General features: G+C 39.8%; 1 protein-coding gene and 1 long non-coding RNA gene across 2 annotated transcripts in view; one reads left to right on the top strand and one right to left on the bottom strand.

Moving 5' to 3' along the window:
- Positions 1-1,431: 1,431 nt before the first annotated feature.
- On the bottom strand, positions 1,432-10,481 carry PLAU (plasminogen activator, urokinase). The gene is made up of 11 exons (XM_051800942.1): positions 10,414-10,481; positions 8,802-8,899; positions 7,616-7,670; positions 7,338-7,442; positions 6,630-6,795; positions 6,209-6,294; positions 5,904-6,093; positions 5,124-5,278; positions 4,094-4,234; positions 3,383-3,531; positions 1,432-2,528 (listed from the first exon to the last, which is right to left on the bottom strand). Exons 2-11 carry the CDS (start codon positions 8,850-8,852, stop codon positions 2,334-2,336), a joined length of 1,293 nt encoding a protein of 430 aa, XP_051656902.1. The 5' UTR covers positions 8,853-8,899; positions 10,414-10,481; the 3' UTR covers positions 1,432-2,333.
- Positions 10,482-11,767: 1,286 nt separating this feature from the next.
- The window catches only part of LOC127477131 (uncharacterized), a 47,601-nt gene continuing 36,062 nt past the window's right edge, over positions 11,768-23,306 (top strand). Inside the window, exon 1 of the long non-coding RNA XR_007906864.1 lies at positions 11,768-11,889. This is a non-coding gene — a long non-coding RNA (uncharacterized LOC127477131). The remainder of the gene's footprint in view (positions 11,890-23,306) is intronic.

The raw sequence follows: 23,306 nt of genomic DNA, 5'->3' as shown, positions 1-23,306 counted from the left end.
TCTGCCCTTCATTTTCCCAGGGTCTGATAATTAGCCAACCAGATGATATTGTAACTCTGGGGCCAAAGTCATGCAGGGAACATTGAAAGAGAGTATATAAAGTTATATATAGCAGCCAGGGCAGAGATGTAGGTATACTGTGTGTTTAAAGACTTAATTTTTGTTGGGGCAGTTCATCCAACATAAATTAAAGAACAAATAATATTGCATACCCAAACAGCATCAAAATGGCCTCTGCTTTCAAGATTCTGTCTTTATTCACACTTTCTCCAGAGCTTCCTAGAATTAAAATTAGGGACATAAATACAAGTTTTGTTTATTACTCCTTTTTCATTCTTACTTATAGTCATAATGATGGGAATAAGTTGAAATTGAAATTGTATTGACTTTATACATAGAAAAAGCCCAGAGAAGTCAATGGCAAATATGCTGCTCATTGCAATGAAAATCACATGCAATTACCCTGAGGATATCTATATTCTCCACTTGTTGGAGATTTGTTGATTATAGTACTTTGATAACTGTTTAAATGGAATACTGAGGTGAGAAAGTTGTAGCATGCCAAAAGACATGCTTAAAACATAGTGTATTTTTGTCTAAAACTTTATTATCATTGTTCACTTTGTGTCTGAACCATTCTCTGCCAACTCTGGTCAGGCTGTCCTGTTATTTGCTGTCTAGAGAAGCAGTGAAGAGGTGCCTTCTTTCTCTTCTTGCAGTCTCTCACAGGACATCTCCAACTCATTGTCTAGAAACAACACAATTTCAACTAACTCCCTGCACAGACTTTAATCAGCAGTGCACAAGCAGCACACCTGTGCCAACTAACTCCACAGCACCCAGTGGTTACCCCTGCTACCCTATTTCTGTTGGCAGAACACAACCAGCAGTGGTATTGCCCAACCATTCGCAACCCCGCTGTCAGTAACCATTTCGGGTTTCAGTGGTGCTCGCTGTCCCTGCACAGGACTGGGGTGGCAGGGCCTTAGTCACAGTACATCCCATGGCTGTCAACTCCCCCTGCCCCTGACAACTCAGACCCAGGCATTCAGTGGGAAAACAGAAGTACCATCACCCCTGCCTTATAGAAAGGGTATGGACTTAACAACAACAGAGCTGGAAATAGGGCAGATGGGACCTGCTCCAGTCTTGAGTCTCAAGGGCAAGACTTCAGTAGGATTCTTATTCCTATCATTCCCTCACCAGTGTGCAAGATTCATGTGCCCAGGCTGCAGTAAACTACAAGATGTAGCATGCTTCTTACTAATACCCCTGTGCTTTTTGGAAAGATAATTTAGCTTATGTGTATCAAATAGTTTAATAATCAATAAGCTCAAACACTTATGCTTTACCAAGGAACTTTAGTAATAAAGCAATAATGGCAGTTCTGAGTCATACCCTTCTCCTTTCAACAGAGGAAGGACAGACACATAAGAACAAGGTTTTTTTAATAAAATTTTACATTCCATAATACAAACAATAAGTTAAACACAGTAAAAATAATTAAATAAAGTGTGAGGTTCCAGCCCTCATACAAATAATGCAAATCTATAAAACAAAGACAAGTTTAAAAATAAAACCAAGCATAAGTGGGGGGGGAGGGACTAATTTCCATATAATATCAGTTAAATCAATGGAAATAAATTTCTCACTTTTGACACCTGCAGCATTCAATGAGTGCCAAGTCCTTAAACCTTTTCCTCATTACATATTACATGTAGAGGTTACATAACCACATGTTCCAAGGGACCCAGACACCTACAGATGTGACCTAGAAGTCCAGCAACTTTTCAATACACCTTCTTACAGCACAGTTCTTAAGTGGAATACATTAAGACTTTGTAATACTGACACAGCTACTACATTTTTTTTTCCACTTTTTGATGCAAAGTCTGATCACTCTCTCAATACTGGTCTTAACTGGTTAGGTTTGTAGCACTTGAGTCTTAGTATTATTCAGTATAACGAGGAGAGATTTTAGTCTCAGGTCATGTATAAAATGAATACTGAAGTTAAAACTGTACCAGTATTTCCAGACCAAATGCTGGCTCATAAATGAAGTGGACAGATAACTTGTTATGCATAGTGTCGTGCATGGGAATACTCATTTAAATGTTAAATATTTTAGCTTCCCACTGAGTGGTTTTCAGGTAATTCAGAGTAGTAAGATAATATATCATCCATCGCTCTGCCTCATGCCTCAGGAACACTGATGTGAGTGGCAGACCACACAAGCATTTAAAATGAAAGCCTCTTATGACATTCAGGTTTTACTGTCCTGGTGTCAGTACAGGCTGAGTCTTGTTCATTTCACTCCAGCTGTAGAAAAAAGGTCACTTTGGTTCGGGAAGAAAGTGACTCTTGGCAAGCACCCCGTTCATCTTGGAGTCAATCCAGTTAAGGTATCGAGTTACTCTGGTGTAAACACCAGGGTTGTTTTCCTTTGCACAGCCATCTCCCCAGCTGACAATCCCATAAACCAGCATCCTGCCATTGTGTTCACAGACCATGGGGCCACCGGAATCTCCCTGACAACAGAAAGAGAACATATTAGGCCATTTTCTGCAGATGGAGCCTCTATAACAGAGAGAATGTGGTTATTGCTTTTCTAGAGTTAAATACGGTAGTAAATACCCTCACTCAGGCTAAAACTTTGATCTTTGAGAACATTAATTAGATGGGACAGAAGGTTTGGCATCTGTTGTGACTTGAACAGTCTCCATAGGTAAGGAGTTCTCTTGTTCCCCATACCAGGATACAGAGAGAATAGTTACCTTGCAAACAACCCTTCATCCTAAGTTTATAATTACAGATATTAGGCTAATGATCTAAGGCAAGAACCAGCAGGCCCAATTCTTCACAGAATCAATTGTCTTCCCATTCATAAGATACTTTGGAGGTACACTTGAGGACACTTGTTCTTTTTAGTGACTCCTCTGGCCACTCTGCCCTGTGAGGGTGCAGAGAAGTAAATCTAGTTTTGAGGTACCTGGGGGAGATCATTGTCCCCCTGTAATTTACCTCTTATCTCTTGCAAAGATATAATTATATAGAACAGTTGTTGTATTCCTCTGATGCCTATCTATCAGCCTTTACTTGAATACACTGTAAATAAGGTAAATAAGGTCTTGAGGAAAAAAGTTACTAAAATACTGTACTTCTTGTGCTTCCAAAGGAAGGTGTGGAGGGAGGCAACACCTAACTCTAGGTTACAACCTTATTCCATATATTTGGCCACACTATAGATCAACACGAACTGGATATGCTCAATTCCTGCTATATAAAGAGAGACTCTTGTGACTAGTAAAATTACAAGACATCACCAGCTGAACCATATAGTGTATATGCATTTTGAATTCTTTAGAAGATAAACCAGTTTTACCTTGCATGAATCAGTCTGCCATGTGGGATCTCCAGCACAGACCATGTTGTCAGTAACTCTGATATTGTCATAGTAGTCAGATTTGCATTTTCTCTGTGATATTAAGTTCACAGTGGCTGACATCAGTCTTTGAGCATAGAAGATGTCGTCTACAAACAAAAGAATATTTCACTATTTTCACCATCCAAGACAAAAAAACTCCAAAAAACCCACAAAAAAAGGAAAATCCCCATATAACACACTTTTAGCACTTGAAATTAGCATAAGCATTCCAGTTCTGCATTGAGGTTCTCATTTCCAGCTTATGCAGTATTAGTTTGCTTTTACTGTTAAGATATTAAGTTTCAGAGAGAAGAATAAGTATTCCAAACACAAAATATAAGTTTTCCTTTTTAGAGAGAAAGTTTGATGGTTTTTGAAGGATATTCTGCACAAATGTGATCCTTTGCTAATACTCTCACATGGCTGTAATTTTTTTTCTATCCCTCACCACATTAGGAATGAAAAAAATTGTGGCTTACTCTGTATGGTTGATAAGTGTGAGAAGCATCAGATAAGAAAATGCCATGGACAACTAGAGAAGATGCCAGCAAAAATCATCTTTGAGAGATGCATATGGAGTAGCATAATACTTCACAGATCATGGTGTGAAAAACATCAAGTTCCCACACTGTGGAAGTACAACTTTGGAAAGGAAAATCATTCACTTACAAAAATCTTGTTTTCCATAGCCAGCTATTTCACAAGGGGTATTGTCTTGTAAGTAAAGGTTCCTCTCTGGCAGGCAGACCGTCCTGACATATTTGGATTCTACTGCACACTGTCCAGAAGCTGTCCTTATCCTTATCAAAGCTATGAAACAAGTCAGAGAAGATACAGTTAGATCTGTAAAGCAAGTTTTTCCCCTCAAGTTCTCCAACAATAAGAGTATTTGGAATAGTTGCAATTATATTTAAATTTTGGTTACATATAGTTCCCCTCTTTACTTTTGGAATGACAGTGATTATTTGCTAACAAAATTAAATTTCCCAGCACTAAAATTGGCAAGTGCTCCAACTTGAACTTCCTTCCTGGAAGGATAGGGGCTGACAGCTCAGAGAAGAGAGACTTCTGCAAGTGTATCTTTAGATGTTTTAAAACCTCAACTTCCTGACTGCTGCTTTAGCAGGAGGAACCTGGAAGGGGTGGTAGAGTTCTAAGCATCAAGTGCAAGAGTAGCAAGTCTGTTCTGTGCAAGTTGCAAAAACCCATCTCTGACTTTGTTGCTCTAGGAATAGGCTTGTGAAATCCAGAGACTGATAAAAGTCAGGATTAATTCAGGGTAACCTTCAGCTCATGTGGTGCCTGATATGGCATTCCCATGCTACATGATGGAATCTACCATGCATGTGTTATTTGTCATTTGCTCTGCATAGTAGGATCTCTGTAGACACAGAATAAGATGATAGAAATTGAATGCTGCCGACAGTGCTTATGGAAAAGCCATGTCTTGCACAGGTCCAGGGATAAGATAGGCTTATAGTTGACTGTCTGCCAGATAATACATCTGATATGTGCCACAAACCAAATTTATGCAAGTGGAAAAACCTGTGTTCAGCACAGGCCTAGTTTTCAGGCTATTCCTGCTCCCTTCATCTAGAAACGCCTAGTTCCTGTTCCCTTTCATCTCATCTCTGGTTCTACTTCTTTTAGAAGATGTATGCCACAATGTTTTAAAGGTTCATATTAAGATGACACTTACCAATATCATTCTCATTGCCACCTGTGTAATCTGTAAAATCAGGATGAGAGATGATGTCATCAACCATGAATACTTGTTCCTTATCATCAGTAACATTCAGTATGGACTTCCCAAGGTAGACTTTATAGACAGATTTGTTTAGCTGTCTTCCTGACCTGAGAGAGTAAAGAGATTGCTGAAGAGTACTGATTTCTGAAAGTGAGGTCAACAGTTCAGACCCACTCCCACTTCTGTTTCATGTTTATTTTGATGTTAAGAAAAAACAAAATTTAGTTAGCTTTGAAAGTTTATCCAGTATTCTAAAGGAAAGCATTCTGATTTTCCATTTGAAGAGATTGATTTAGGTGTTCAGACATTTTGAAATGCACACCTATCTAGTTGCTACTAGTGCAAGCTGTTAGCATTAAGAATCCTCTGAAGGATGCCAAAAGGATCAGCTTTCCACAGGAAAACTAACAAAAAATACCTGTAGATGTATTCTTCATACAGCTCATAACCATCAGTACAATTACTGAGTTTTGGGAACAGCTAAGGTAAAAATGAAACCCTGGCTCCAGTACAGGCTAAGTTGTTTAAATGGCACCATCCACCAAACAGTTCACATCTTGCTAGCTCATTCTGCTGGATGTGGGCTCCCAGAGGCTTCATATTTCTGGCTGCTCTTCTTGTTTCGTTCGATCAACACAACATTCTTACTGGGGTACATTTGGAAGGGTTGCTCAGTGAGCAGCCCACGAAGAAATCTGTTGCAAATAGAAGCACAGGGGACTGTAAACTTACAGAGTGTGAAAGCAGTGTGCTGCCGTCAGCACCCAGCAGGGGTCGATGAGGCTGCCACCGCACAGGAAGCGGTCCGTGCCCCTTATGGTTTGGAAGATACCAGCTATCCAAGGCTGAGACTCAATCTCTGCCTGCCTTCCACCAACAATCTTGAAGTTCTTGCTCATGCTTCTTTGACCACATGAAGGCCCTGTGAGAGGACAAATTTTGTTCAGATGTTCTTACAACTAAACATCAACCTTGTGCTATTAAAAATAAAATAATAAAAAAAAACACACAGGTGTCTTGAAACTGATGTTACTTACCACATTTCTTTATGTTACAGGATATTTCTTTAATGGCACGTCCCTTTTTGGTGTAACACCAGGGCTGGTTCCTCCCATTTGGATTTCTAAAAGACAAAGAAAGTGTTCTTTTAATAAAAACAGTTTTTAAAAATGATAATATCTTAATATGAAGCGTCCTGAAAAAAACCAAATGTTTTGTCACAAGATACACCAGAGAAAATAATTCGCAGCTGACTATTACTCTTATATACTGTAAATTTTGCAGTACAATCAGCTTCAGTGAAGAACTCTACAGACACTTCAGAGAGTCACATTCCAAATATTTTTAGTCAAAAATCATCTCTGTAATATTGTTATTTTTTAAAAACATGTTCCTCACTGAGCACCTCTAGGGCTGTGACAATAGAAGTCATCCCAATGAGAGTGATGCTTTTCATACCTGCAGTAGCTGTGTTTGCCCAGTCCAAGCTGCAGAGCATTCTCCAAGTAAGCATTGTAAAGACCCCTCCTGAAGAGTGAGGGAGAGTTCCATGGCAGACATTCATCTTCTGTTGCCATCCCTCTGTAGTCCTCCCCATTTTGACTATAGCATGTGCTGTCAGTGTCTGAGAAAAGAAATATTTTATTAGCAGCATGTTCTTGTTTATAACTGTTCTGTGACAGACATGGATAAAGCCTTTTAATGAGGAAAAAGTTCTTGCAATACAACTAAAAACCAATGATGCAAAATCTAGACTGATTATATATATTTTTTATTACATTTGTCCTGTGTGAATTTGAGCATCAAGTATCTCACATTTTAAAGCATGGATATTAATTCTTAAATAGTTTCAGTGAATTTCACAATACAATTGATTCTGCTTCTGAAGACTCACGAACAAGTTCACTTTTTTCACTACAAACTAAAAAGAAAGGTTGAGGTAAGCAACCTTATTGAAGAGGCAGACAAAAAAAGGAGATCCTGACTAAATGTTGCACCAACATTTAGTTGTCTCTCCTCACTTATTCTATTAGCATAAAGTGCTAAAGACTATCAAGCCCCATTTATGGGTAATACTTTCACTTGGCATTTCATTTTAATTATTTGACTATCTTTTTAGACCTTTTCAATTAATTTAGCTGGTATTAAGGAAGATAAATACTCTACCTAGTTCACAGTGAATCCCAGTGTATCCTTCTGGGCATATGCAACGACTAATTCCACTGAAGAGGTAATAGGTAATGCAAGTTCCTCCATTCAAACAAGAGCATTCTGTAAGTAAAAAACATTGCTAATTATAGACAAAACATTTGAATAAGGAGGTGAAATGTGATTGCAAACTAGTTTTAGGTGTTTAAGTGTCATTAAGAGCCCTCCTTCTGGTATGAAGATATAATTTCAAGATAATAAGATTTTAGGTTCCAGTAGAACAAGCAGATACTTACCCTTGTGATCTGATCTGCGTTTGTATAGCATGTTGTAGTACTTCCAGCTATAACCCTAAGGGAAAAGAAAGAAAGGCTTTTAAGGAAGCAGTTTATTTTATGTGGTGTGATTACCTTTTATGGGCCCAAGCTCTGTTCCCTACTGCATAGCTTCAACAGTTTAGGTTTTTTGCATGTAGTTACCAGCTGAACCTGTTCTGCAGAATCTGGATATGAATGAAGAGTGGAACTGTACTTGAGCAAAGCAGAAGAGGGAAGGAAAAAAAAAAATCCCACATCATGCAAACAAACCCTCAGAAAAGCCCCTCCAAGTTGGTCCACTGCATCAGGGAAACACTGCAGTTATTTATGCTGGAAGAACCCAGGCAGCATTTAAAGGTCAGTGTCCCTAAAACAGGGAAGGAAGCTTCTCCCCCTTCACCAAGCACTGCAGCAAAGATACAACATTCACCAGCTGCCTCTGTCATTTTAGTGACCTTGGTGCTTCACATTTGGGCCATAGAATAAAAGATAGTAGATCTATACAACAATAGATTCTTGCTCTGTCCTTCAAGGCTCTGCCTCTGCTTTTCAGTCTGGCTATTTCTCTCTCCATGAAATTAAATAATGAAATGAAATTAATAATGAAATGAAATTTTACTGTATTTCTTCCAGAGGTCAAATGGGCTTGCTTGAGCTAAAACAAGTAATGATAACAATATAGTTCCATAATGTTGGTGAATGGCTTTGCTGATAGGCACCAACTGTCATACAAGTTGATAGTCAAAAATACTCAAATTAGTATCTATTATTCCTTTTTTAGCATCACACTTTCAAGTAGGGGAGGGGAAAATTTAGCTAAGGTCCAATATCCACCTCCAGAAAATACCAGCAAGATCTTGGTGCTCAGTGTCCATATCTAAATTGCTTTAAGAGAAAAACAGAAAAGCTAGATTTCTTGACTATTGAATGTCTTCACTATCTGAATGCTAAATGAATGCCTTAAGGTGGAACAGAATCAGGAGAAAAACCAAAGGACTCGAAACAGGTTTCTTTGAGGTATATGCACAGCAGGTACATATGTGCATGCAAAGGCAGTAAAATAGAATTCAAGGCAAAAGCCTGCTACAGTGTCCAAAGCAGAAAGTGTAGTCAAACCCAGAAGTGGTTCCAAGCAAACCAACCCACCATTTATTTCAAAACTTACAGAATCTGGTCCCGTGACAAGGACTACTAGAAGAAAGATGAGTAACTTCATGTTGTTAACTTCTCACTTCGTGCCTCTTCTATCTGTATTATTTGATTCTGAAAATAAAAGAGGAACTTCATGTCATGCTATAGCTTGCAATGTCAGCTTTCTTGCTTCTGTTGTCCTCAGTTGGTTTCATAATAAGTCACAACACAATGAAGACTTAAGCATTAATTTGCTGTGGAATATCTGCTTATTATCTCCACATATTAAATTAGAGATTATTGTTTGAAGCTTTGTTCTTGTACACTCAGCAATACAACTGATTAATGAAGCAGGGAAAGGGAAATTGGAAAAATCCACACTCAGTTTTCACAGTGTGGACTAAAAGTTGGAAGTTGGCACATTTACTTAGCTGCTGCCCAGCTGTTTCTATATATTTAATTGATCATTACTACCTTACAATGAAAGCACTGAACATCTAACTTCAGGGAATGAATGGGAAAGCTTCTTTTTTCAGTACCTCTGTAGTTCCCCACTGCATCTTGTTGATATGTAAGCCCAGCCACCTCACTGAGTGCCTCTCACCACTGCAAAACCTTGAAAGTCTGCTTGTGATGTTACCTCACTTATTTACAGTATTAGAGGCTTAACACGTTCTGTCTTGATTTCTTATATGCAGCTGGCTCTTGTAGCCAAGCATTGTAGCAATCTTACCAAGAGGGACTGGTAGCTAATTACCTTGTAACAACAATGGGGAGTACAGTAAAATAGCAATATATCTTTTTCTCTTTTTTGAATTGCAATGCAAGTCATGGGATGATTTTTTAAAAAGCATCCTCAGTTCTAGAAAACCGTGAAACTTTAAAAGATTCCATAGGAATCTTAGTTATATTTACATTGGCAAGCACTGCAATAGAAGAGGATGTACAGAACTAAGTTGGTGCTGAAGACTTGCTCCACACTGTACCTGCTTCAGAGGTTTCTATATTGGACTAATTCTATTTGGTCCTGCAGACTGAGTGCCTGCTAATACATTGATTGTACCTTCCAGTTTGGTTTTTCTGGGGAGAAATGGAGTGGAAGCACTCTAAAGTTCATTAGGGCACACGCTAAAGTTCACACACTCTGTGGTGCGAACCAAAACATGGGGAATAGAGCTCACTGGATTCATTTGGAAAATAGACATGAAAATCAAAGTGCTAATGTAGACACACCCTTTACTTGTAAGCAGGTTTCATAATGCAAGAAGCTAAATCGTGCCTCAGGTACTTGGCTGTGCATGCTTTTCAGATTCAGTTGTGATTTCAGCAGATATATTTTCCCTTAAACATACTTAAGAGAATTATTTTTAGCATTTTTGGCAGCAAGTAACTTATCATTTGTTACCATAATCAGTTTCTCAGGCCCAACTTTCACATCACGAAGAGCAATACTGCTGATTCCTCGTCAAAATTCTGACACACTGCAGCACCTAGAACTGACCTTCCCCGCTGCTGCAATACGGCATGACACCAGGTTATTATTCTTTTTTTTAAATTTAATTTAAAGAGCAGCTTCGTTCTGTTCGACTTAGACCCGGCACTTGTGCCCTTAGATGACAAGCGGGTTTTAAAAGCGCGGCACTTACCTGCGGCAGAGCCCGAGGAGCGGCGGTGCCGATGGATGCCCCGGCGGAGCTGCAGGAGCGGCTGGCGGAGCGCAGCCGAGCGGGCTCTATAAAGGGCCGGGCCGGGCCCGCCCCCGCTGCGGCCGCTCCGGGGCGGGTCCGCACCGCCCCATCGCCCGGGAGCGAGCCCGTGCCGCGGCCCTCACCTCTGTAGGCAAAGCTGCCGGAGTGACTCAAGGGGGGAATTTTTAATAGTGCTTTTTAGTTTCGGGGGAAGGGGGTACGGTTAGGGAGGGCAGCATTGTTCAGAGCAAGATTTCTGGAAGGAGGTCCTTGGCTTCCCCGCGGCAGCCAGCAATGCCTTAGAGGCATTTATAAAACCAAAAGAGAAATGTGAGAGCTATGAGAAACACGAGAAACATGCCCGGGGACATGACATAGAATGATAACGTTTATGTATATACATTAGTGATAAACATAGAATGTCAATAAGGATGCCTAGAGATACAAGCAAATGTGGTGTATTTTATTCATATGATGCTACCCATAATGAGAGAAGCACAAGTGATTTATTAATTAATAGAGGGTTACATTCTTTCAGATGTGGGTTAAACACAGCCCGCTGGGAGGGAGTATTGGGCCAGAATGCGTGCTTGAAGCACTGGGTGTGTTTTCGGAGAGCTGTCTCCAGCAGAAACGCAGAACAATGGGGCGAACAGGGAGCATTCGTCATGCCAGCTGCAATCTATTAGGACACGGGGCTCACAGCAGGTGCTAAACTGATGTTCTCCAAAGTTACAGCTCTCTTGCCCGTAGCAATCTGCTGCTCGTGAGAAACTCGTCACGGTTTTCTTATAATTTCTGTCTTCCAAAGAAGTATTCAAAGCATGTTCATTTCATAAGATGAGGATGGAGATACAAACTAGCAGATGTCTGTCTAAGAAGGGATAGTCTTTCCTGGCCCAGTCAAATGTGATTTTTTCACATTATACTGCGATGTTATAGCAATGCAGTGAATAACAGCAAACCAGTACATAATATTTGTGGGTATATTCATAGAGTTTACCTTCAGGTAGTTCAGATGACTAAGCTGAGGTAAGTCTCCATAGGCTTTGTAGCTGATGAAGTACAGTTTCTTCAAAGGTCAGGTCAGATCAGGAGTTGACCTGAACTTCCCTCAAGAAAAACATTTTCATAACTGGACAATTCAGGGCTTAGGGAGACCACCCTTCTATGTTCCACATGTAATGACTGCTATGAGGATGGCTCAGCTTTCTTCTTCCCTCCCCACCTTCTATTTGTGTCAAGTCTGGGGTATAACCGTGCCTTTATCTGGGTACTGTCTGCTTACATTCTCTATTCCTTTCTGTTCAGATCTTCAGGCTCACATCAGAACAGAGCTCATGTTTGCTGAAAGCACGCTGGGTTCACTTCACTGAATGGCAGGAACTGAGTTAAGAGAAACAGCTGAAGCTTGAAGTCCAAAAGTGAACATAGGTAAGGAACAAACCTTTCTGAATTTCAGGAGAGTAATTCTTCTCTCATTCTGTGGTGGCTTAATATATCAACATCACAAGCAATTAAATCCTCTAAGAAATAGGGCAGAAAATATGAAGGTAGAATCCCCATGGCACTCTCTTCACTTCAGAAGAGTGGTTATTGAGTAAACTTATCCTGGGGAATCAATTCCAGAGAGGGAGGAATAATCCACATTTTAAAAATGGTCTGTAACCTTTACTCAATTAATTTTAGTACACCAACCTTACACATAATAAATGAAGAAATGGGTCATGGTTTGATTCAGCAGGAAAAGCAGGGAAGGGACAAGATGCAGGAAGAAGAGGGCTCCCCAGGCCTGGACAGCACCTCTCCTTTCTTCTCCTTACTCCCAAGGAAGAGGTGCTAGGCCTCAAACTCTCCTTCTGGAAGAAAAGTCAACTCTAGAGCAACCAGCTTTCCTCTTTCACATTTGTTGTTCCCTGGGAAGTGCTGCAGAATTGTGAGCAGTTATCTTCTCACTGAACCTTTGACCAAGCTGTGTAGGTGTCTCCTGTTCCTCATTTTCCCCCTAAAACCTGAAGGTTCAGACTTGTTTCCCAGGACCAACAGCCAAAACCTTTTGCCGTTTTCACTCTGACACGAGGTACAGCAAGGTTCAAAACTCCCTTTTTCTACCATTTGTCATGTACCTAAGTTTTACCGAAATACTGTGTTACTTAAATATATCTAGAAGGCCACCAGGAGAAGTGACTTGGGCTGTGGTGTCACTTTGTTTCAATCAGACTGGTGACAGTTACTGATCAGAAATTCTCTCATATTTGCAGTGCCAGTTTAGTGCCATCGAATTCCTTTGGTCTGAATATTTGCACCTGGATAGGTGAATGAATTACAGGTGAATGACTGAACTGAAACTGTGGTTTAGTAGAGAGATCTCCAAGCTGGCAGCAAATGAGTTTGTTTTGGTATTCCAAGTAATCTCACAGCAAACAAGACTGCATGATCTCTATGAGCATTAAGTGACTTAAGGAAGCAGAAATAAATTAGATGCCTTCCAGTTCCTGAGTTCACTGAGCTGGCTGATGGCTAGCACAAGATCTAAAGTGAGGTTTTGGCTGAAAGAAACCCTTGGACCCTTGTTACGTGCCCTGTCTTAAGGCAGAGACTTTGGAAAATCTGTAGCTGGCATTTCTGCCATGACCTCCATGACCTCAAAGCTGGACCTGCCTGCACAGATAGGAAATGCTCAGATCCAAGGAGTGGGAGGGATGAAACAGGATTGGTTCTGCTACCAACGGACTTTTGGTAGCTTCAGGGTCAGCATTTGTTCACTACTGCATGTCTCAAGGGTTTAGAAGAGCCCTGTTACAAGCCATGTTATCTCTCCAGAATAGGATTGTGACAGGACAGAGGAAAATCTGGTCTTTATAACGCAAAATCAAAGTGTTTTTTGAAGAACAGTGAGTAAAATAAGTGGAACTTATTTGCCCAGTAGATACTGATTAATGACTAGCCATGGGTCTCAAGAGAGAAACTCTTGTACAGACTCATGAACAAGTTTTGTATTTGGAGAACCACTTTGTGCTTTCCAGTATTTATTTCCTTTTCCTTATATGTGTCTGTGGTTTCATCACCTTGGTCTCTTACCAGAATTTGGCAGAGGTGTAGGCAGGAAGGAAGGAAAAAGACTTGTGAAGAAAAGAGGTGGTCCAGGAAGTGGTACAGGTGACCTTGTAGAAGACACTTTACCTGCTCAGTAGGAGTACAGCATCTAAACGAGAAAACATTACTCACAAAATCTCAAGTGTATTATGTAGTCAGGGCTGTTAACAATAGGGTTTTATGTATTTCTCTTTTCTGCACCTGGATTATAGCACAGAGTAAAGAAGATATATACATCCATAATGAGCTGCTCATGTGATTCCAGCCTGTGAACCCCCTGCAGTCATATAGCACTTCTCCAAAACAGAGGTCAGATGCAGTGGGTCCAATCCTGCGGAGCACGTAGGATCAGATCCACAGTCAGGAAGTTCTTGGGTTACTGTGATTCTTTGTTTCAGTTTTCAGTTCCCAGTAAAAATCATGCTGATTCTTTTAATTTATAGCTGAAGTAACTTGAATGTTTCAGACTAATCTGCCAGCCTGACCTAGCAAATCTAAAAAAGAAAGCATTCCATTCCATGGAATGATGACACTGACCCTCTTAAAGAAATACAGGAGTTTTATCATATGGTGGTGTGCTGAAAGAGATTGTGAGGTTTGCATTGTTCTGCAGAAGTTGCTAGGGTGGAGGTATTGTTAGTTACAATGTTCATTTTCACAGCTGATGATAAAATATTAAAACTAAAGAGAAATACCATCCACCACACATTGACTCTGGTGGTCCATCAGTACACCCCAAAAGACTAGAACTCACAGAGAGTTAAATAACACTATAAATATTAGTAACAAGAACTGCTGGAGAAGGGCTATTCTATAAGGAAAAGTATCCCTTACCATGGTACCCTGATATTCCATATTGATTTTCTCAGTCACAGACATTCATTAGCCTAATAGGAATTTCCACATGCTTAAAATTGCAACCATTCTTGGAAATCTACCCTAAATCTGAGATCCTGGCTCTGTGAGCAGGCACTTGTGCAAGGTCCTACTAAAATTAATGGGTTACAGTGCAGGGGCACTGTACATGGCACTTGCAGAGGCTGAGCTCAGGTGTGCCTTAGGCTTTACATTGCCTTAAGTCTGGTGGTTGTTCTAGTTTGTATCAAGTATAAGTAACATCACAATTAGTCCTTTGACTAGTAAAATATCTGTTTTGCCAACATGGCTTACCATGAAGTAGAATAATCATTTGCAAGTCCTCTCTATTTATGGTACATTAAGAATGGAGAAGTCTAAATTTACATATGAGCAGTTATGTGTGCTTAAGCCTCTGTCATCTCACATAAAAGACGGGTTAAGCCACACATTCAGTATTTGGTTAGTGATTAACAATACAAAAGCTAAGAAAACATCTAGAAGTCATGCCAAAAGATTGACATGACTTGTCATGTACATAATGATAATAGCTTCTCGTTTTTTGATTTTTTTTTTTTTAAGTAGCCCAAACTGGGTATAGAATTTCAAGAATATTTACAATTGCTCCGTGTATTGGAATGCAGCTTCAAAATCAAATTGTGTTGGTTTACAGTTAATTTTGGATTATCACAGAAAAGATTTTAAGGCAGTTAGAAAATGTGTTACAAGTTTGAGGAAAATTTTCCAGTATAAAGTTGTTTTAGATTATTCTATCTTTATCTTGAAAAACATGGTTACTTTTACAGTAAAACATTTTGTATTCTCCCTCTGATGTTAGCCAAGTTACGTTTTTTAATCAATTTACTTCTAGCTCTTGAGATAATAAGAGGAATGACTGAATAAACCATTAGATTTTGAAATGTAAACAAAAAGATTTCAAATGTTACATTATCACCATTCGTAAAGTTAAAAATATAAAGCTTGCTCTTTAATCTTATTCTCTCAAATTACACTTTGTATGAGTCCCAGGAATTTCCAGAGTAGCTGATTTTAAGTTGGATGTGATTCATAAAAATTCTTCTACTTTAATGACTCTTGATTACTTGTCAGTTGTTTGTGGTTGGAATCTGAAGTAAATGGTGATCTCATTTCCTTTAGGTATAATTCAGCTGCTCAGGTTTCTTTATTTAAAATTTTGTTCCTTTTCCTTGCTGCCTACTGCTTTTCCTCTTATCTGTGTTATCTCCGCGGGTAGAAGTAGCAGAGTGTTATCTGTTGAGAGCCACCGGACTCCCTGGGATGCTCGTTGGCACCGCTTGTTGCTTTGTAAACAGCAGGAGTAGCCGGTGTTTATCTCAACTAAGCCAGTGTCACCTTGAGTGCCTGTGAAATGCCCGCTCCCTGGGCCCGTTCCATTCACGCACAGAGAGCAGCTACTTGACAAGTGTTCTTTTTTCGTATACAATGCTTTGTTGTTTCGGTGAGCTGTCCGGATACGGATATTTTTTTTGAACCGCAGTGATCACATCTGAGGATTTCTTCATCAGCTTGATATGCACCTGCTTTTAAACTATGCTTCAGTTTTTAGTATGCTTTTAGACTCTGCTATCTCATTTAGCGTTCATTGATTATGAAAATCAGCAATCTCTTTGACATTTGTTCAAATTGCCCAGTTGAGACAGCTGATATCTAAAGCAAAAATTAGTCTGAGCTACAGATCTTGCATCCAGATCCTAAATAGTTGAAAATTATGTTTGTGTTTAGATGTAGGCCTATCTCTAGTTGAAACTAAAGTGCTGCTAGCACTGGGAAAACACAGAAAAGAAGATTTCTGAGTAAAGTGAGAAGGCAGAAAGCAGATACGGGTTCTTTTAGGGATTAAGTTGTGCTTCGTTTGGTGATCTTAAATCCTGAAGTAGGATATTTTTCAAGGGAATCCTTTGTCTCCCTACCATTTACTGGTCTGGAATAGCACATTGAAATCTAACATTGGAAATGTACAGAAACAGCTGATCTGGACTATTATTTCTGCAGTGTGTCAGTCAATCAGATTCACATTCCACGGGAAAACCAACAAACTGAAAGTGTGCCAGTTGGAATACTTGTGGAGAAAAAAGATTTGCTAAAATCTGGGGACAAAAAGCAAATGTTGAGGGTTGAGTTCTGCAAGCTATCCCAGCGATGGCACGTCCAAGGAAGCAGCATTTCCTAAATCCCCTGTGCAATACAGCCCAGGCAAGAAAATTGGCACTGTTCATCTCTGTGAAAGGTTGCCTGCAAAGATCATTTAGGGTTCTACTTCCTCCTCCTCTTCTTTGGCTTTCTACTCATGAAGGAAGACAATGCCTAAACTAACATGCACAGTTGCTGATTTTACCAGCTGCCCTGCCAAGCAGCACTAATGCTGTAACAGATTTCTTAGTGGAGAGACAATTAATTGTGCTGCCCTCAGTAGGGCACGGCACTGCCTGCTGTTATTGGCTTGGTCTCCGGGGAGAGCACAGCAGGTCGTGCAGGTCTCACACCTCAGGTAGAATCCAGGGGTGCAGGATCAGTGGCAGGAAGCCCTGTCTGCCCAGGGACAGCAGCTGGGCTGAGAGATGCAGATCACTTATAGCCATGGCACAGAATTGTGCTACAATCCTTAAAATGCAGGATTGTTTTGAGTGTAAATATCCAAGTGCCTTGATGATGGAAAGCAGTATGAATGTCTAAAGCATTACTTATCTAAATAAATACAAGTTAGAGAAAAACTAACTCTGAAATCTTAACATTATTGACATTAGTAATGGACTGTTCTATGAAGTACTGAAGAAGCCCTGAAGAGAAAAATTCATCAGCTCTGAATTTACAGCTGATGGATAACATTACCAAATACAGAAAAATGGAAGTGTAGAGAGCTCACAGGGCAGTGCTGCCCAGTGTGTCAGGCAGAGTCTCAATACACTTGCAAGTAAACAGCTGTTGAAGATAAAGAGTTTTAAGGAGAAAAAATAAGTTGTTTCCTGGGTACTGTTGAACAACAGCATTTTTCCTGCATAAGCTCATAAAGAAACTGTGCTGAGAAGAAAGGAGAAACAGAATTAGCTTGGGTGCTCTAATAATAGTGTGTGTCTTGGATGCTCTAATAATAGTACTTATCTTCCCCACCACCACAACACCACCACTCCTTCGGATGTTTTGGCTGCATTCTTCCTTTTTTTTCTAGTTAGCTTCCTGTAACTTATTTGTGGTATAGACACTGTGCTACTTTCCCTAATCTTTGTTTGCTGATTGATTTTTAAAGTTTGTAGACTTTGAGTAAATACATCTCTAAAGAAAGTTATGCTAGCTCTCCTGCAGGAACTTGAACACCTATCCTGCCCATAGCAGTTGCAGCTTTTATGGACAACCAAAGAGGACAAGAAAAAAAAGAAAAAGAAAAAAGAAAAAGAGAGATTACAGAGCCTTCTCATATATGATAAGCTCAACAGAAAACCAAAACTTTAAAAAATAAGTTTTGTTTGCAAAATAGGCCTTTTTTCGCCCTTGTACAATGTCTTCCAGAAGGACATTCTGGCATATAGTGACCTGTCATCAGTAGTACCATGGGTATTCCTGCCAGAAAACAGAAATACTTACTTTCTGTCTCTATGGCTTTTTCTTGGCCATACCGACCCTTTATGCCATTCTGTGATTTTGATTAGAACTGTTGGAAATGACAGTGTTTTCTTTCTTTTGAAATGTATGTGTGTTTTTGACCAAAATATCTCAAACTGAGCTACAACAAAGCCTCCATTATGGGGAATTTTTGGAGTGCATCTTCCCTCTGCTCCCCAAGAGGCATGAGGAGTATGCTCACTTCTTTCTGCAGACCAAGCATGAGTGAGACAGGCATTTACAGGGAAGATGGAGAAGGCAAGATATAGAACAGACTCCAAGCTAATAAATCTGTAAGGTTCAGCATCTTGGGCTGCAAGCTGGAGCTGTTGTAGTCATGATCAGAAAGGTAGGGAGGAAAGTGGGGAGATAGGGGGAAGAGGCTGCAATAAATGTTGTTTGCCAGGAGAAGGGCAAGAAAAAAGTGTTGTCAGAAATGGAAGCAGAAGCCACTGCTGGAAAAGGCTGAAAGATACTTATCCATGGACTTAATGTCAGAAAAGTTCCTATGTGGACGGGGGGGCTGGGCACACAGGTTATTGAGGAGGAGTCAGCAGCCAGAGGATGAATGTGAGAGGACAGGCCTAGAGGGCACAAGTCATGAGGTGCTCTGAGAGTGAAAACAAATTATGTATAGTTGACTCAGTGAAGAACAGGCAGATGATACAGGATGACTTGATCAAAGAGAATTCCACAAGAGATGCCTTTGCAGGAGCTTTTCTGAGTGCAGACAAGAGAAGTGTCATTGCATTTTTCAAGGTTTCTGGCAGGCAGAAAAGTTGCTTTGCTGTCAATGACAGCCAAAGAAGGTGGAGAACTGTGGCCTTGGACTCAAAAAGACCAGGAAAAATAGAGCTCTGTTATAATTAAGTTTGATCTCATGAAAGGTCTTACAAAAAGGTGATCCCAGAGATATGTGACTTTGCTCTTTGACAGAGTTTACAGAAATTTTACAGTAGAGGTGTAAAATCACTGACATAGAAACAGCAAATTAGTTGGTGTTTCCAAGTGAATAAAATGAAGGAAAAAAGGAAACCAAAAGAGAGCCATTTTAAAGCAAAAAAATGTTGGAGTTGCAAGTAGTGTATATAGTGGGATATTGTTAAGGTAAGACTTACTGTAGGAAAGAACTGGATTTCCCCTCACGGCACCTGGTGAGGCACATTCATGTTGCAGTCCAATAGGAAAGCTTTTGCAGCCCATGTGAATTCCCCTGAGATAAATGGAAATTTCTAACATAGTCTGTGTAATACAATTCATTATATGGAACTACTTCTATGAATAAGAATTACTCAGTGGGAGTAAGGAGCATCAGGACAAATCCTAGGCTACTGTATTAGGCTGTATTGAATATTACTTAAAATCACCTCGTGCTGCACTGAATGTTATTTAAAAGAAAATTAGCTTAGGGAGATACTTGTTTCCTGTTCATTTCAATGGAATAGGTCTGGGGACCAAAACACCTACTAAATCAGAGACCCAAACTCTCTTCTGAAACACATGTTTATAAGCTCAGTTGCTCCATAACATTTTTATATTGCTCCAACAGGAATCAGCATTTGGCCCATAATAAGTCATCACTGTTTTCTTATATCCACCAAATTATAGAAAAAGCCCACTGTAGAACATGTGTCCCAGTGGAACAGCATTTCCTGAAAGCTGTTGGGCTTTCGATCTCTGTTTCTCTCTCTTCAGGGCCTCATTCTCATCAGAAAAAGGTGAAGAATGACTTCTGCCCTACACTACCCTTTCCACAAAAGCTAGAAATTCATGCCTTAAGCTGACAAGAACCTGGAATTCCAATCTTTCCTTTCAGGGTAACTGCAAAAAGTGGCTGCTGCTGCTGCTGCTGGCTCTTTTGTCAAGCTCCTGGTCTTAGAAGCTAACTTGTTATGTCTTAAGAGGAGGAAGACAGTTTCTGGTGCAGGTACTGAATGTCATTTTGCAATGGTTCTGCAAATAAAGCAAAGGACCTGTTAAATGTTGTTAGGGGGTGCTCTCATGGAACATAAGGACATCAAATGCCTGCTTTAGGCATTCTGAACCAGACCAAGAACCCTTTTTTTTTTAGTGTTTCCATGTCTAAATTTGATACATGTGGAAATTAAGCTCGTAAGAGTGATGATTTTCAACTTAAATTCCAATAAAGGCAATGTAGGCTACTAGGTCACTTGTTTGCTTCAGATAGTTGTAGGTGATTAATTGCTATTCCTCTGCCTTTTGTTCTTCCCCCCCTGTGATTCATAATGCAAAAGGAATTTATCCTGTCTTTCACAGTGTGGTGATATATTAGTAGGTGATTCCACAACAGTATTCAGTGCCAGGCAGAGGTGTTTGCTTTGATCCCCAAAGCATGTCACTACATTAATTTGAGATAATTCCTGAAAGTGAGGTTTATTAAACTGACAGTGCTGCCCAGTTATGGTTTCACAGCTCTCAGTTCTGTAGCAAGATAATTTGGCACACTTGGAGCTCTGTGTTTCTCTGCATTGACTTCTATAAGCACGTTTGACATTTTCTCCCTATCTATGGTAAGTACTGAGCAGACAGATTCCTAAAAAAACCCCATTAGATGAGAACATACAGAAAAAGAGGAAAGACAAAATCATTTAAGGAACATAAGGAAACCACAGTTTGAGCATGTGACATTCAAGTCTGTGCAAGCATATATCAAGAATTGTAGCTTGAAACAGCCAGTAGAGTCCAGGAGCTGTGACTCATCAGGAGAGTGCTGAGGCACCTTTGATTTGACAGGTAGATCTCTGAATCTTGATGTGAAATTTACCTCCTGAAACAATAGAAACACTTATTTTAAATAAGTTTTTCTAGGAAAAGGAGTCAAAAAGCTGAGCAGCTGGAAGTCAACATCATATTTTCTTTTTAGCTCCTGATAAAATAAGTGTTTATAAGCACTGCTTTTAAACAACTGTTTAACAATAAGAGTGTGTCCTTACCTGTTACTCTGTTTAAAGCCTTAGAATGGTAGATCTTATGCAATGACTGAAAGAAACAGTGAACTCCCGAGTTCTGATATAGTATCATTGCCACCTCAACTGTACTGAAACCTGTATTCCACAGCAGCACCATGGTGGGTTGTAACTATGTGAAATTCCACAATAAATACTTAGAACCTGAAGTTTTGGGTGTATAGAAATATTGTGAATGCTATGATCTATTTAGGCTGCCTGTATAAGCTAAAATTATATCAACTGCAAAAGATTTGGGTAAACTCTAAGTGCCTGGCACATATGCCACCTGCCTTACGTCATCTGAGAATTTCTAATTTGAATTTTCAAGCTTACCAGTGGTTCTTGTTTCCATCATTCAGATATGGGATAAGAGGTCAGTGCTGTTAGTCTACCAGCAGAATAATGTTCCTTCTGCACTGAACTTCAGAAAGAAATCTGAATGTGTTAGCAATTCATGGTTAGGCTTATACAATTGTCTTCTCATTCTACTAGTCTCCTTTTGGACAAACTTTTTCAGAAATCTAGTTAGCCGAGGCTCCAGACTAGTTAAATCTTCAGTCCCTTTTAATATGAGAAGTGACTTACTGCTTACTGCCCAAAGAAGATGTGAAATATTGGCTGCTTTGGTGAACATGCAAGTAGTCATATGTATTTTATATAAGCTCTCAAAGGAGAACTTACAACTAGGTTAACAATGAGAAATCTAAACAGAAGTATCCTTTACTTATAGCTTTATTTCGTGCGTATTCCTAGGACTGGACAAACGTCTAAGTACAACTTGCCAAAATGAGCTAATGAAAATCACAGCAGGAGAGTCACAAAACTGTAGGAGAATGCCTGGGCTTGGCAGGGTTGCAGAAACAGCTCTGCTGTCCCTGTACAGCTGAAGTGGTTAGGACTGGCATGCAAGCATAACCTCATGATAAACTCACAGATCCTCACTAGGAATTAATCATTTAGCTACTTGCAGCCAGCAGTCTACCACCAAGAGGAAGAGGCTGTTATCTTTCTTTTGCGTATCATAAGGGCAAGTACATTTATCAGCACTATTGACCAGAGATTTAGCAAGGAATTTATGAGCTGATTTCTGTAATTTCTGATAATAGTACCATATAAAATTCCCCCACCAGTATTTTATTTGTTTTGATGACGTGTGATATTACCGTGACCTAAGAGTTACTTGTTCTGGTTTCGTCTGTTTCTAAAAATGCTGTACAGCCTAAGATATGGAAGTCTGACTCTTAGAAAATTTGAGCTATCATGAGTTCCTGATAAAGAAAAAGCATCCTATTCAATGAGATGTCCATTCTGTTATAATGAGGTGCTTTGTAGTGCCTGTGAAGAAGGACATAAAGCAAGAGAAGCATAGACATGCTTTCTGAGTTTTAATTGGAGTAAAACTCTTATCTTCCTAAGAAAAAAAGAATATTGTATAACACATATCAAATGCTATTGCATTTGAATAACCTAATTCAAAGACTGTGGGATAGAATAGTGTATTTTGAACAATGCCATACAAACTGTGTGTGTTCTGCAACTTTGTTCTCCTAAGTTGTGAGATTCATTTTCAGCTAACCAGCCAAGCAGTCCTTCGAAACACTACAGGCAACAAGAGTCCCTCAGGAAGTGGTATTTGTGATTCAGTCAACGGCACCTTGCCCACTGAGTCAGTGTTGAGCCAGGATCCAAATGTGTTTCTAGAGTGTGGAATATAAAACTGAAGTCATGACTGTTGTGGCCACTGGGAAATTCACTGAACTATTGACGAGAACAGGGATATTAACCGCAACATCCCAGATTCCAGACAGGGATAATTACAACTTTCCCCCACTTACTTCACTGGGAGAATAATTCTCATTTTCTCTGAGCCCTGTACCATTTTCCTGCCTTTCATTACCAGATCACCATCCTCTAGGCCTGTTGGAAGGATGAGCACCACAACCCGGATGTGCAGTCTGTCTTTCTGTGGAACTGCTGGAAATGCCAGATGTGGCACCTGCAGTTTTGCAATCTCATGACTTATTCCAGTTGGAGACTTCAAAAGACACCATCACTGTAACTTGTCAGAGCTTTTCCAGCTAATTCAACTTTTCAGCTGAAGGGATGCACTGAGATATTTGCAGTGTGTTTCCTCTTCAGGCTCGTGATGTGCACAGTGACTCAGAACAGCCTATTCTAAAGAAAGTCTTAATTCATGGCTACAAACCTCAGTTTAAACTGAAGATGCTCCACATGTGATTTTTCCTACTGGCTTTCACAAGTCCAGTAGAGAATTATTCTCTACTTAATAGA

The sequence above is a fragment of the Manacus candei genome, unplaced genomic scaffold (genome assembly GCF_025592945.1).
Source record: "Manacus candei isolate 608988 ecotype Guabito, Panama unplaced genomic scaffold, ASM2559294v1 h1tg000050l, whole genome shotgun sequence".
NCBI classification, from domain to species: domain Eukaryota; kingdom Metazoa; phylum Chordata; class Aves; order Passeriformes; family Pipridae; genus Manacus; species Manacus candei.
Note: the sequence above shows the minus strand (reverse complement) of the source record. Positions and strands in the feature narration are given on the sequence as shown.

Excerpts from the sequence above, each read along its gene's own strand:
- PLAU (XM_051800942.1), bottom strand. The coding sequence starts at position 8,852 with ATGAAGTTACTCATCTTTCTTCTAGTAGTCCTTGTCACGGGACCAGAT. Across the intron at positions 7,443-7,615 it reads ACGCAGATCAGATCACAAGG|AATGCTCTTGTTTGAATGGA; the intron begins GTAAGTATCTGC and ends TTTTACTTACAG. Across the intron at positions 6,094-6,208 it reads CTGTAACATAAAGAAATGTG|GGCCTTCATGTGGTCAAAGA; the intron begins GTAAGTAACATC and ends GTCCTCTCACAG.